Source organism: Empidonax traillii, unplaced genomic scaffold, assembly GCF_003031625.1.
Source record: "Empidonax traillii isolate 1590-97213 ecotype Southwest subspecies unplaced genomic scaffold, ASM303162v1 scaffold5:size3517227, whole genome shotgun sequence".
In the NCBI taxonomy this organism is placed as follows: Eukaryota; Metazoa; Chordata; class Aves; order Passeriformes; family Tyrannidae; genus Empidonax; species Empidonax traillii.
Window position 1 is genome coordinate 311,341 of NW_020955198.1, and position 13,936 is coordinate 325,276.

The 13,936-nt window shown below is 38.1% G+C and overlaps 1 protein-coding gene across 4 annotated transcripts in view; it reads left to right on the forward strand.

The window, feature by feature from the left end:
- Positions 1-13,936, forward strand: part of RBMS1 (RNA binding motif single stranded interacting protein 1) — a 142,517-nt gene that overhangs the window by 68,159 nt on the left and 60,422 nt on the right. For all 4 annotated transcript variants that reach the window (XM_027878457.1, XM_027878465.1, XM_027878474.1 and 1 more), the window contains exon 2: positions 9,155-9,330. In XM_027878457.1, the coding sequence (XP_027734258.1) occupies positions 9,155-9,330 (176 nt within the window). The remainder of the gene's footprint in view (positions 1-9,154; positions 9,331-13,936) is intronic.

Here is a 13,936-nt window from a genome sequence, read left to right on the forward strand (position 1 = left end):
TTTTCAGATCTCAGTACTTTTGTTTCTGGGTTCCATAAATAAGAAAAAAAAAGAAGTGCCATTTTTCCCTTACTTTTTATTTATTTATTTATTTATTATGGGAGATGTCTGATTGTTTTTAGTTTTATTTTCTAAAGAAAAAAATTGTAGGAACTTTGTTATCCTAATCAGAGCAGTATCTTTTACTTTGAGATATTAGTGCACCTTCTGGTCTTCAGTTTGGTTTAGGGTAACTTCACTTCTTAAGAGGGGGTTAAAAACACAAAGGTTCAGAAGCACGGTGAATTTGAGGACCGAAGAGGAGGAGTAAGCAACAGGATCGATAATGCCTTTCAGTGTGCCTTTTGCTCTTCTTCCGTCCCTCCCCTGACAGGGCACACTGAGAAGCTAATGACTTTATTAGCTTGAACTCCACTCCAGTCCATACTTCTGCTACAGAGTGCCTTAGAAATGGTCTGGGAATATTTCGTTTTTTTGCTGATGGAAATATCATGTGGGATGATGTCAGAAGTCTCAGTCAAGATCTCTAGATATTTACTGCTTCTGCCTTATTCACTAAGCTGGTTGCACTGCCAGGGAAAAAAAAGTTAGACTTTCTTATGTGATCTGTTTATGACAGATCTATTCTGTCTGCTTTTTTTTGGTAATTTTTTTCTCTGTTTCTAGATTCTTGTAAGATGACTGTTCAATAATTTGCTGCAGAATATTTCCGGGTATAGAAGTTGGGCTGGTTGCTGTGAAATTCCCTGAGTCTTCCTCTTCCTCTTTAAAAAAAAATTAAAAAGTGCAAGACGTTTGATGGCTGACAGGGAAGAGAAACTATTTATGGGAATTCTGTATGTGCCAGCTGCAGTTTGACTGGACGGTTTTTTAACATACTGGGAATTTGACAACTTCCATGAAGTAATATAATTTCCTGAATAATCTTTAATTTTTCATGTGTTTTGGGCTGACATCTGCAGAGGTTTTAAATAGAGGTAGTGAGTAGGAGTTTCCTGTTTAATAAATGCTAAAGTAGAATCCTGTATACAGTGAGAAGGGACCGCTATGAACCTCTTAATGCTGTGAGCACTAAAATAGTCATCTGTCTGGAAATGTAAATACTGCAGTTCTCCACTTTTCCCCTTAAGCCTCAAGACTTCCTCCCCTGCTACCTTCAAGACTCTAAGAAACCATCCACTGGCATTTCATGGAGTCTGTTGGAAATATGGTCTATGCCACTTTGTAGGACCTTCCTGCTAGCGTATGACCCAGTGTGACCCATCTCCCATCACACAACCTGGGACATGAAAAGCTTATGGAATAATTTTTAACTTAGATTTTGTAAGTGCTGTCTTCTGAGCTGCCATTGAAGTGCTTGTGAGCTGTGTGTGATTTGCCAGCTCTAATGTGACCATCTGTGGTCTAGGCTTAACTATTGCATGACACAGGAGTTTCTGTGTTAATTGCTGTTTCAGGTGAAGCATTTTTCCTACCATCAATATCGTGAATGTTTCCTGTTGTGGAAAACCTTGTAAGATTTTATACCTTGCTATTAACATATATCAACAGATGTGTAATGCACATTATTATTGTTGTATTATTGTATTCAGTGTCATGTGTTGGACTTGCTACCTTTCAGGGGCTGGCATAAACCATTAGTATACAAGTTAAGACTCTCTAAAAATGGGTGTGTTTTATTTGTAATTTGAATCCTCAGGCTGGAACAAAAACTTTGACGTAGTCTAAATATTCAGTACCCTTTGCTTTCTGGATCCTGAGCAAAAGCCTTGGCTGGTTTCACTGAAGGAAATAGGCCTGTGTATTTACTAGAGTCAAGAAGGAAGTTGGCAGTGAATTCATTTGTGTGTATTGCTCCATGAAGGGCTAACCACAAAAACATGTACATGGTTTTTTTGTCTGTCTGGTAGATCTTAGTACCATATTGGCTTTCTTCAGGTATTTCAGCATCTTTACTTTCTTTTTAGATTCTTTTAATGTGAGCTAGCTGTTGTATTGCTGAAGCTTGTTCAAATTTCAGAAACTAAAACTCAAATGTTTTGCTTTAGATGTGTCTATAATTCAGTCATGGCTAGGGCATGGGACCAATGTATTGTTTCAGGGGATTGTCCAGGAAATCCAGGTATAAAATTGAGAGGGAAGAGGGATGCTCTGATTCACGATGAGCAGCTAGAAGGGAAAAGGATTCATAACTTATGCAAAGTAACAGGACATAGCCCAGTTCAGCACTCCCCTTGCTCTCCTTTGTGATACCTTTTGTGCTGTGGTGTGCCTAGTTTTGTGTATCCAGCACCTTTTATTTGTCTTTGGATTAGGGAAATCAGTTGCACACTTTAAAATCCCTGACATGGGAGTAGGTGAGTTCCTGGGAACTTTGACTCTAGAAGAGCTACCTGAACCAGAAGAAGCTTCTTGTGTTTGTTGCTTGCTCTGCTGTTACCACCTCTTCTGCCATCTCCAAGTTAGAAAGGTTTTTTATTTTAGTAGTAATAATGAAAAAAAACCCTACACCCTATTCTTAGAGAAAAAATCTGTTCAGATTTTGTTTGGGTTTTGTCATATACTTCAATGTGGCCAGGATTATGCTCACACTTTTTCAAGTGGCTTCATAAAAAGAAAATAGATTTTGAGATTCATTTCATTACTAAAAGAAGATTTCTGTTGCATTAAGCTTTAATATGTCTAATTTAAATAACATTGGTTCTGTTTCCTTTAAAATATGAAAACGTGATATTTTATAGCAAGCTGGAAAGGTTTTCTTCTGTACTTTCTGTTGTTAGCAATTGTTGCTTTCTGGTGAGAACCAGTTTAGTCCTGCTATTTCACTGTAGGATCTGAGGAAAGGAATCAAAATAGCTCAGTGGGGAGAGAGCTTGGGTTATAGTCAGAATAGGCTAGAGGGGAAATTGTTGGGAGCATCTGAGCCATGACTAAGGGTTTATGCTAGACTTTGTCTTGTTTCATTACTGATAGAACCACTCCTCTTGAAGGTCTTTTAAAAAGGAAGCTGAGAGAAGCATCTACTCATTCGTGCATTTCTGTATTTCAAGGAAGGGCTTCTTAAATGGCTCAGAGAAAAGGCATTGACTGCTTTCTTGGATTTTGTCAGAAACATTTCTCATCCTTAATGGCAAGTTGGTTCAAATTAGTTGAAACACAATGGGTTTGTGAAGAAAGAGAATGTTAACTAAAAAAAAAAAGAGTGACAATAACTTATTTAAATTTTATTTTCATAGAATCATGGTGATATCCACCTACAGGTTTTATTTTCTTTTGTTTCCTTTTAGTATGGAGAAGACTGTATTTAGAAAAGTAGTTTTCATTGGACTTGGCTGTAACATACAGGCAAGAAAAAGAGCATAACCCTCTATTTTTATCTCACAAAGTTCCTCTTAAAACTTATGCTTTAAGGAATAGAATGCAAAGTGAGGGGGCTTCCCCATTCAGTGTGATTTATTTTTTTAGTACTTAATTTTCCACCTATTTATTGCGGTCCATCATTGTTGTCATTCCAGCTATAGCATTTTGGGTCTAGTTCTTTCATGCCAAGGTATGGAATGTTTAGAAAACTTTTTTGGGAGAAATACAGGGCTGGATCTCTGGGTGTTTCTGGACTGTCTGTGATACTTTGTGACAGGAAGTCTCTGTGCAATGCCAGCCTTCACCCACAGGGTCCTGAATCTTCCTAGAACCTAATTGCTTCTACTCCTTGTGGCTGGAGCACTAAACACCCATCATCACCATCTAAAGGAAGATGGAATAGGGTTGGATCCTGGGTATGCAAATAGCTCTGTATGATCACAAAAGATTTTATCCATAGTTTCAGTCTTGTGCAGTAAACCAGCCCTTGCTGGACCTATTGATTCTTACTGTGTCACTGGGAGATCATATTCTTTACCCATACAAAAAGAACTTAAGGTTGGTATTTTAAAGGAGAAAAAGGGGGCAAAAACTCCTCAAGGTTTTTCCTGCCTGGGGAGATTTTCAACAGGAGTCTGGACCTCCTGAGATACTCTTTATACTGGTATCATCCTGAAAATGCTTAGAAAGCATCTGACTTGCTGAATCTTAGTGTGACAAGTGCTGACAGACTGAAGAACAACAGTTGGAGAACCTACCCTAAGGCAGGAGATGTGAATACAACAGCAGCAGCTATTTCAGTTTCTACTGGTTGACTCACGTCCTCTGAGAATTGGACTTGGAGAGGCCTCCAGAAATTCAGTTTTGCTTGCCATTACATTTCAGGAAAACCATGAAATAGAATAGTGCAAGGCACTCAAAATGGCATCTCTGCCGCAGCCATCGGTTTGCTGGCTTAGATTAGGTGATCAAGGTTTAATGTCTCCTTATTTAAAGAAAGCTGATAAAGCAATTGTATTCATCAGTGAACAGCCATTTCTTTCTGCTAGGGAAATGATGTAATTCCAAACAATTTTCCGTTTCCTGAGCTGTGCACAAAATGTGTCCTTGTCTTGCTCACGAGGTATGGCATCTTCTGTTCTCCTTAGCCCTTGCTTTCATTGTGCATGTAAAGCTCTGTTTTAGGTAATTATTAAATAAATGAAACAAACAACTACCAATTTAATTAAAAAATCCAGATTCATGCAATTTCATACTTTTTGTCACTGTTGCACACACAAAAAATATATGATAATTTTTATGTCACTGCCAGTTACTGAAGGTTCTGTTTCAAAATGCCACTTAGGGAAATCAGGGAGGTTAGGCTAAGCCAGGCAGGGTAAGCAGGTCCTTGTAGCTTAGTCACCTGAACAAAGCTAGGAAAACCCTAGTGACAAGATTGTAATATTATGAGATGATGGCTAAATCTGATAGTTAATGTATGCTGCAATTTATGGTTTGAATTTAGAGTAGATTTGCAAGAACTAACTCTGTTGTCAAAAATCACGATACTTTTCTCATCAGGAATTTTAGCTGAGTGAAGAAACTCATAATTAAATGCCAACATGTTGTATAAACTTCATATACATGCTCTTCATATACAGTCTCTAACACAAAGAGACTTAAATGGATTGCTACTATAGTGATCATGCTCTGTTTTGGGACAGTTGTTATCCGAGCTATCTTCTGCTTGTTGAAATTTCCTCACTTCTTTGATCTGTAGGCAGCAACAGTCAGTAACTCTCAATCCCCAGGTTAAAGGAATTTCTTGGGGTTATTCCATTTTGGTTTGGTGTCTTTTTTTCCCTGTTGACAGCAAAGAGATTCCTCTCCTCTTAGGCAGACAAAATTCTGCTCTGACTCATTTCCAGTCCTTAAGCGTAGAGTGGTTTATAAGAAAGACAAAAATGGTTTGTATGAGTGTATTCTCCAGTTGTTTTTCAGTACTGGCAATTAGTCTCATTTGAGTTTTATATTGAAAAGAAAACTCAGACAGACAATTATTATTCTAAGACACTTTGTGGGGACTGTTCAGCCAGTGAGCTTTTCGTTTTTCTAACAAGTACCTGTGGTTTTCCCACTGCTGCAGGGGCGCTGTGGAGAGGGCTGGAGGGAAGGTCCCTCAGAGATCACGCAAGGGTGTTGGAAGCTCCTCACAGCTGGGTCCAGAATGGGATGGGGTGATCATACAGCACAGAGCAGATGGGATGATTATTCTGTCACTGGCCTTTTTTGCTTAGATGTTTGTTGAAGGTGACAGGAAGGAAACCGCTGTGTAGAAAGAAGAGTCTCTAATTACTTTTGGGAGTGAAAACGAAGGAGGAAATGGCAAACCAGTGTGACAGTAGTATTTCTTGTGAACAGAAATTTTGTCCCAAGAAATAATGGTCTCTTGCTTAGATTTATTTATCCTATCCTTGTGTTCAGTGTTTTAATTTAAGATGCAATGATTAAAAAGAAAAATTAATGAATGTGTTTTTGTGTATGTTACAATATTGCAAATTGTTGTGAGGTCCATATGACAAAAACTTAAGAACAGCTTTTGATGTGGATTTGCAGCAGAGACTACAGTTTGTAAAACAAAACTTTTCAAATTTGATTTCAGGTTTTAGGCAAAGCTTTCAGTTAATGTTTGTGAAAGCTGTTTCTGAACAAACAACCCCAAACTTTGGCCAGGTCTCCACTGCAGAATATCTTGCCAGCGAGCACTGTATCAGCCAGGGGTGTGGAAAAAAGTCATACATCCTCACTGACATCAATATGTTGGCAAAAGCCCAGGTGTGGATGCAGCTGTACCGGCAGAAGAGAGCTTTTATCAGCTAAGCTGGTGTTGTTTGGAGAGGTGGTGCAACTACACCAGCAGAAAAACTCTTCTCTTGGCGTGCGCTGTCAGCGTAGGAGGCTCCGCTGTGACTGCGCTGCCAACCAGCCCTTTGCAGCAATAGCAACTGGAAAAATAAACCCCTTTGAACAACAGAGGGACCTCTATAATTTAGTTTTTACTAGTAGTCGTCGATGAAGAACAGAGCGGAAAGAATGATTCAGATTTTAAAATTAAGTTTTAATGTAAAAAACATGTTTAAGTTGTATGGCTTTAAGCTGTCACTGGCCCTTTAATGGCTGTCTGTCTGTCATTGAGTTGCAGGCTGTGAGAGTTGCAGTATGCCCAGCATCTGTGTTTCGTAAAGCCTTTAAGGCTTGTAAAGGTATGAGTGTCTGTGGAAGCAGTGAAAAACCTTCTGTCTGTAAACTTAGGAAGACAACTGTAGTCCCATTTACATTCTCATCGTGTTTGGATGTGACCACTAGCACTAGAATGTCTTCATGTTTAAATAAAAGCTTAAACTTCTCAGAACATAGTGTTTATATATTACAGGCAGACAGAGTTAGGATTCCTGCTCTCTCTACACACAGGCACACATTTTCCTCTCCTACCTTTGCCCAGCTGGTAACAAGATTTTACAAAACTCCAGTTCTTCATAACATAGAAAAACAAAGATTTTAAGAGAAAAACATTGTAAGAAGTAAAAGCAAAACCAAACCAAAGCTACTGAAAAACTTAACAACTGAAGCTCTTAGCCTTCAGTTGTAATTACGAGTTTAGATGAAGATGGGTACATGTATGTTGAGTTTTCTGCCAGCTGTACATGTGTGCACGAGGCAAGTGTGCATTTCAAAACCGTGAACAGAGTAGTTTTGCATTTGATCACTGTTGGCATTTTGAGAACTCCACCGAAGGCTTTTGAAGAGAATACCGTGCCAGACTAAGTTTGTTCTGTTTGTTGTGAAAAATGTTTTGAAACTAGTTGCTCTGTCATTCTGCATTGCTTGTAACCCTAAAAATAATTGCCTGGCGTTACTGGAAGCAGAGTGGTCTGACAGTCTAACTTGTGCTGCTATAGTTAAAATCCATCAATGTTTCCATTGCAATCTTGGAAGAGAGCGTTTAATCTTTTCCCCTGGAAGAAATTCTAGATCAGTGTTTCAATTCCAAATATAAATATTTTGGAAGAGATTTGATGTTTCTAAAAATCTTTATTAAAACCAAACAAAACACAAAAATCTCTAACCTTATGGCAATGAAATATTGATATTCAGTTTTGAAATATTATATGATCCAGAGTGTATTTAGTTCTTTTTGGTAACTTTCAGTTCAATTAAATTAGACAACAACAATGTTACTACTTATTAATGTTGATTTTATAGCAAGTTTTGCAGTTGGCTGTTCCAGGCCATTATAGCTGCATAATAAACTTTGTAATATACCAAATTGGAAGATTTTGAAACCTTCCTAGGGAAACACAAAAAAGAATCACAAAATTATCATAAAATATCTGATAAAAGGCATGCCTTTGTACTGTTTTCCCCTCACAATTTCATTCCAGTTTCCTGAGGTTATGTCTAAAATAGTTTTGCTTCTCTTGTGTATTAAGAGTTTAGTTTCATGGGTGCTTTAAACAGAGGTGAACTCTAATGCTTTCCTTTCTCTCTCTCTCTTGACATTCCTGCTCCCTGCCTTGTGATAGCCGAAGCCTTTGCGTAGCACAAAGCGACATGTGGTGTACCAGATCAGGGAACATAATTTTTTGGTTCAATCTGAGGCTGTATGACTGTTTGTACTAATCCAAAGAAAAGGGTGGCACCAGGGCGGGAACAAGTGAACCTACACTGACATCTCACTATATATTACGCTTTGAATTTTTCCCCCGTACCGTGCCTTTCCTCTGCAGTTCACAGAGTGGTTCTTTCTATGAGCTGCTTGAGCCATGGAAGCTCAGGCTTTTGCAGGAAAGGGGCCACATGCAACCAGCTCAGCAGTGAAAACCATGTAGTCACAAGACGTTTACCAGCAGCGGTAGTTCTCTAGTGTTTTGTTAAAGTATTCCTTCCTTACAACACCACGGACCTGTTCATAGTACTTTCTGTACAGCATATTGCTATACTGTTGTTAATGCAAATGATTGCTCTACTGCAGCTTTTCTCTAGGATGCTTTTATGTTCCGTTAGGGTCTGATTTTAAGAGCAATAGCATTAGATACCTTGAGGACTAGGTAGAAGTACTTCCGTGGTTTTCTCATATTGAAACTTGAAATATTTACCATTATAATGAATCTTTTTCTTGACAATCTTGAAGTAATCTACAAATATGGAGAATTGGTGGCAGTATGAAAGTTCTGCCAAGGCACTCAATTAACTTAAAAGTCTGGTCCTTAAGCTATCTGTGCCTAAGGACTCTATCTTAAAAAAAAATAAAATAGCAGTATTGCATGAAATACTAAAAGCCAGAAGAGATAGAAAAGACGCTTCTAATTATTTTTGTATTTTTGGGTAGATTAAGGAAAGAGCATGGTAATTGTGTCTGCCACAATTTGACATGCGATACAGTCACAGTGATATAAATTTTATACCTGCTGGAACCATGAGGAACAATATCTCCTATTTCATTTTCACATCAGATGACACAGTGAAGAGTGATAAAATCCTATGAGTAATATTCAGTGGAGGTTATATATAATTTGACCCTGCACCATGCATTGAGAATGCATCAAATGGTGGTTGGGTGTATTAGAATGTGCCTGGGAATCCTGTCCCAAATGTGGTGTGAAAGCAGTTGTATTTAAAATCTGTGAGTAATTACAAACAGATTTAACACATTGCTTCAAATGGTAAACAGGTTACTGTAGGCTGAGCTGATGTGATGTGCATGCTGTGATTGCTATCTATAGTTTACTCTAACGTGCTTTTTCCTTTGCAGCAGTCCATTGTACCAGCCCACCCAATGGCTCCTCCTAGTCCCAGCACCACCAGCAGTAATAACAACAGTAGTAGCAGCAGCAACTCAGGATGGGATCAATTAAGTAAAACTAACCTTTACATCAGAGCACTGCCTCCAAACACCACTGACCAGGACCTGGTAAAATTATGCCAACCGTAAGTACTATGTTTAAATGTAAATTATAATGTCATACCTTTAAAGCTTTTACTAGGTATACAAAATGAGTTTTTTTTGCTTGTGTGAGTTACTGGGTTTATTTTTTAATTTTTACAGCAGCACGTGCCTCTTAGTTACTTTTAAATGTGGGTCATACCTCAACAGACTGTGCAGTTACATTGTTTATACACTTAAAAATTACCTTTCTTAAATGTTTTACTGAACTTTTAAAATTTCTAGCACTTCTGAAATTCATAGTGCACTTTCTGAATTATTTTGAAATCAGAAGTAGTTCACTAAGTTTTCAATAATACATGTAAGAAAAAATCAAAATCTATCTTGAATGAGTGGACAGTAATTAAGATTTGCATATAATGCTAGTGTCTGAGATTCCTAAAATAATTATACATTCCATTGACCAGATAAATAACAAGCAACATACAAGTATACATCCTCAAGAGCACAACACAACTAAGAAAAATTGCTAGGAAAGCCTAGTAAATCTTTGATCCCAGCTTATATGGAGTACCTTTGTTTTTTAATACTGCAAAAAATCTGATACATAATTTATAGAGAAGAATTCTTATTGTATTTTTTAAAAAGAATTTGGACATTCAGGACAGTAGTCACATATAAGTCCTCCTAGTATTATAATAAAAGCTACTTGCTCTCAGGTCTTTAAAGAAAAAAAGTTGTTTTATTTACTCATTTTTCCAACAGCAGATTAAATCCTTGTGTTTTACAGAGGAGAGAACAGATTATCAATCTGTGAAAAGATTTGCTGATAAACTAAATGTTTTTATAGCTTCCCATGTGACAATGACCTCTTGGAACTTGAATTTTAGTTGCAAACGCATATTTTACAGAAGTGGATTTTTCCTTCCCGTTTTTGTCATTTGAACTGATGAAGTAACCTTGGCCTGTGCACTCATGTTATGTTAGGACAGAGCTGGGAGGTTATTTTGTATTGGAGCCGCCCAGTAACTACTATTTGTGCAGTGGTTACTATAGCTCCTTAATCTTTGTGAAGACATTTTGGTTTGCACAGTCTCAGATGTCATCAATGTATGAACAGCCTAGAAGAATGTACGTTCAATTCTTTGCTGTAACTGGTCCTCTTCTTCTTGGATAGCCAAAGATTCTAATTTTGTTATTTCTGTTTAGTATGTAATTGTAGTTGTAACAGTGTGAATTGTATAAATAAAGAACAGACAAGAACTGCAGCCATGAAACTGTTAATTCTGATGTGAACTTACAGTAATGTGGAAGGTTATGGCATTTATTCCTGTGAGATATTTCTCTTCTAAGAATCTCGCTTGAGAGGAAAGGAAACCCTGTCTCAAAATTCTCCATTACTAATGAGGAACTGAGTGAGATGTCCTGTTGGCCAGCATAGTCCCTTAGCACCTAACTTGATGTGGCAGTAAGATAGAAATGACAGCACCCTGTTCACAGAAGCTCAGTAATCCACTTCTATAGATCATGGAAAGTTTCAGATGCAAACTGTTCCCTTCCTACAGATCTGCCTAAACTTTTAGGACATAGAGGGCAAGATATTCTTCAAAGTGAACCTACCATGTTCATTGTTTAAACTGAGACAATACAAAATAAATGACGAATAAAATCTTGGGCACACTAAAGTCAGTAAAGAAACTGCTGATTACTGTAAGTCTCTGAAATATTTTCATTACCTGTTTCCAAATGCCAAATATTTTAGTGGGAGGCTTCAGAGTAATTTTAGCTTCTTTTCCCCATATGGAGTGGATCTTGCTGTCCTTAGAAGGTGTCTGCTGGAGTGCTTGATGCTAAGAATGAGTAGAAAGGCTGCTCTGTGTGTTGTAGAAATGATCTTTCTAGCTGGCAAAAAGGAGCTTTCAGTGGATGTACAGAAAAAGGCCACTGGCTTGTTTTGTATCTTTTGGCTGATGTCAGACAAGACAGAAACACCTGTGGGTTGAGGAAATGATGATTGAAAAACATCATTGTTACTGCAAATACCAGAAACATCCCATCTGCAGACATTTTTCCCTCTGATCATTATGGACTTGTATCATATACAAAAAGTTATTTTCAGTGATGGTTGTTGTAGAGAAATAGTGCTTTTGATAGAATCCCTCAGAATACAAGGTAGAATAATCTATAGAGTTCTTTTGTGGGAGATCATGTTATACTGTGACTTTTATTTGCTTTAGTCAATATTTGCTTTAGTTCTTGCTCATGATAGCTAGCGGTGCTAATTTTGGCCATGTTTTAATTTTGTTTAATTATTTTTGGTGAATCACTAGAGAAACTCTTATTAAGTTATGGAAGTGTTGGGCTTGCTCTCCTGTTTTAGCACAGCTGTGCAGTATTTATGAACACAGCAAATGTTCATCATCTTTGTGGAAAAGTATTTTCCTGGCAAGAGCACAATTTGCCAGTATATGTCTCTACAAATGTCTCCACCTTCATCTGATTGGTTCTTTCTGTTTTTCTATTAGCTGAAGCTTTTTCCCTCTTTTCCAAGATGAAAAGAGCAGATTATGTTTTTGTTGTGAGGGCTTACTTGGGAGCATAACTGTTTTTCAGACAATATTATTGGGTTTTGTGTGGGAAACAAAGCTGCCATATTTCTGAACAATTCATTCAAACCTAATCCTGCTACTCCAGTTATGTGTTGGGAAAACAAATTTCTTCATATCAGTTGTGCCAGAGGCAAAAGTGTGGGGAATAGTAAAGTAGGTATTATGTTTGTCGTAAGGATGTCGTAACAGTCAACCCAGAAGCAGAGGATTGTTGGGGGGGACACAAGGTGAGTCAGTCCTGGCCATAAGAGCTTTCCATCAGGTATGTAGGAGTAGGCAAAGCAATCGATGCAATGACCCACAGACAGTGTCTGTTCTGTGGGAGGCCAGGCAAGAGCGATCAGCTAAACAGAAGGACGAGAGCAGAGGAAAGGAGCCAATGAGCGTGGTTTGGGAAAGCCTGTAGGAAGCTTGCCTGACTGCTGTGTGGTTTCTTTTCACAACAGTATAGCACCATTGCGTGAGATCTGCTACACTGACCAAACCTCTGCCATGAAGAGCTGGTTTGACAGGATTGTTGAAGCAGTGGTAGTCTCAGCCATGCCTAATTGTTCTCCCTTCTCCTGGTGTGAAGGGATATCAGTATCAATACTTGATATGCTTCCTTCAGCTATTACATTGGGTTTATGAATATATTATTTAGGCTTTAATTGTACTTTCTTATTTGATGATTCTTAGATAGTAATTTCTTTTAACTTATTTAATATTTGTATCTGAAGATACAAGAATAAATCCATTCCAGTTATTCACTTATCTGATTAGGGACTTAGGTGATTGGGTCTTAGCAGATTCAGTCAGGAGTTTGTAACTTGCTTTGACATGTTTTTTAGGTGTTTTCCAGACTCTCACTAAGTGCTGTGCTTTGCTAAGGATGACCTTTATGCTGAAGCCACGTGGTTCCAAAGCCCTGTGCTTTCCACCGTCTTGCTTATGATTTACTTGCTAGCCTGCAGCATGGCATCTCTGTAACGCTGAATTTCTTCAGAGACCTCCTTTTGTGACATTTACATCATTAAATGAGGATGATGTAGCAGACCCTTCATCCTTCTGACAATCCCCAGTCCCAGGGTGAGATTTCAAGCTTTGAGGCTTAACCCAGGTCTCCTTTATTCAGTTCAGTATAAATCATCATGCCAAGCCCACCCTTTGGTATTTTCCCTTCCAGGCTGTTTGCTCATACTGTGCTGCTTGTATCAAGCTGTTTGTAATCTATATGATATTTCTGAAATTGCTTTTTGCTCTGCACAGTTTCGCTTTGTCGGTCTTCCTCCTTAAATTATCACTGTATGGTTATACTGTGCATTTTTAATGGGATTACAACCAGGAGAGGAGCTGCTTGTAAGGTAACAAAATACAGAATTACCATGACAGACCACTGTTCAGTGCCAGGAAGGTCAGAAGCCTGCAGTGGTTGCCTTTGCATATATATATTCTGAAATTTTGTCTTGTTTAGGGAGTATTTTAAGGGTTCTTTCCTAAATATTCCGCGTCATGAACACAGGCATAGCTAAAACAACTGCCAGGCTAATGTTTTTTTTGAAAAATTTGAGACAGATGTGCTATACACCTTTGTTTCCACTGCAGAAGAACTTTTGTTTTTGAAAGTTACATACTCTAACGTTTCCCCGTTTTGAAGCAAGATCACCTAAAAATTGCTTCAATTCCCTGCTCTTACTAAAATACATATTTTCATTAAGTCAAGTGATGTCCATTAGCATATTAATGTTTCCATGTTCTTTGCTTGCTGTGTAATTGTGACCTCTCCCCACATTTCCCACTTCCTTCAAACACACTCAGGACTGAAAAGTGGTGAACTGGAGCTCAAACATTTACTGTATCAGGGAGCTGGCAATGCTGCTGTCACTTAAGAGCAAGAAATTTGCTAATTTTACTCAGCATATCTCATTAGAAGAAAAGGCGTGCCTGGACTTCAGGAAATGCTCTGACCATCTCTTGCATTTAACTCTTTGGGAGATTGGTCTGGGCAGGGCAGTGCTGCTTAGTTCTGTCTGTAGTACATGAATTCAACCCCTTTAGATAG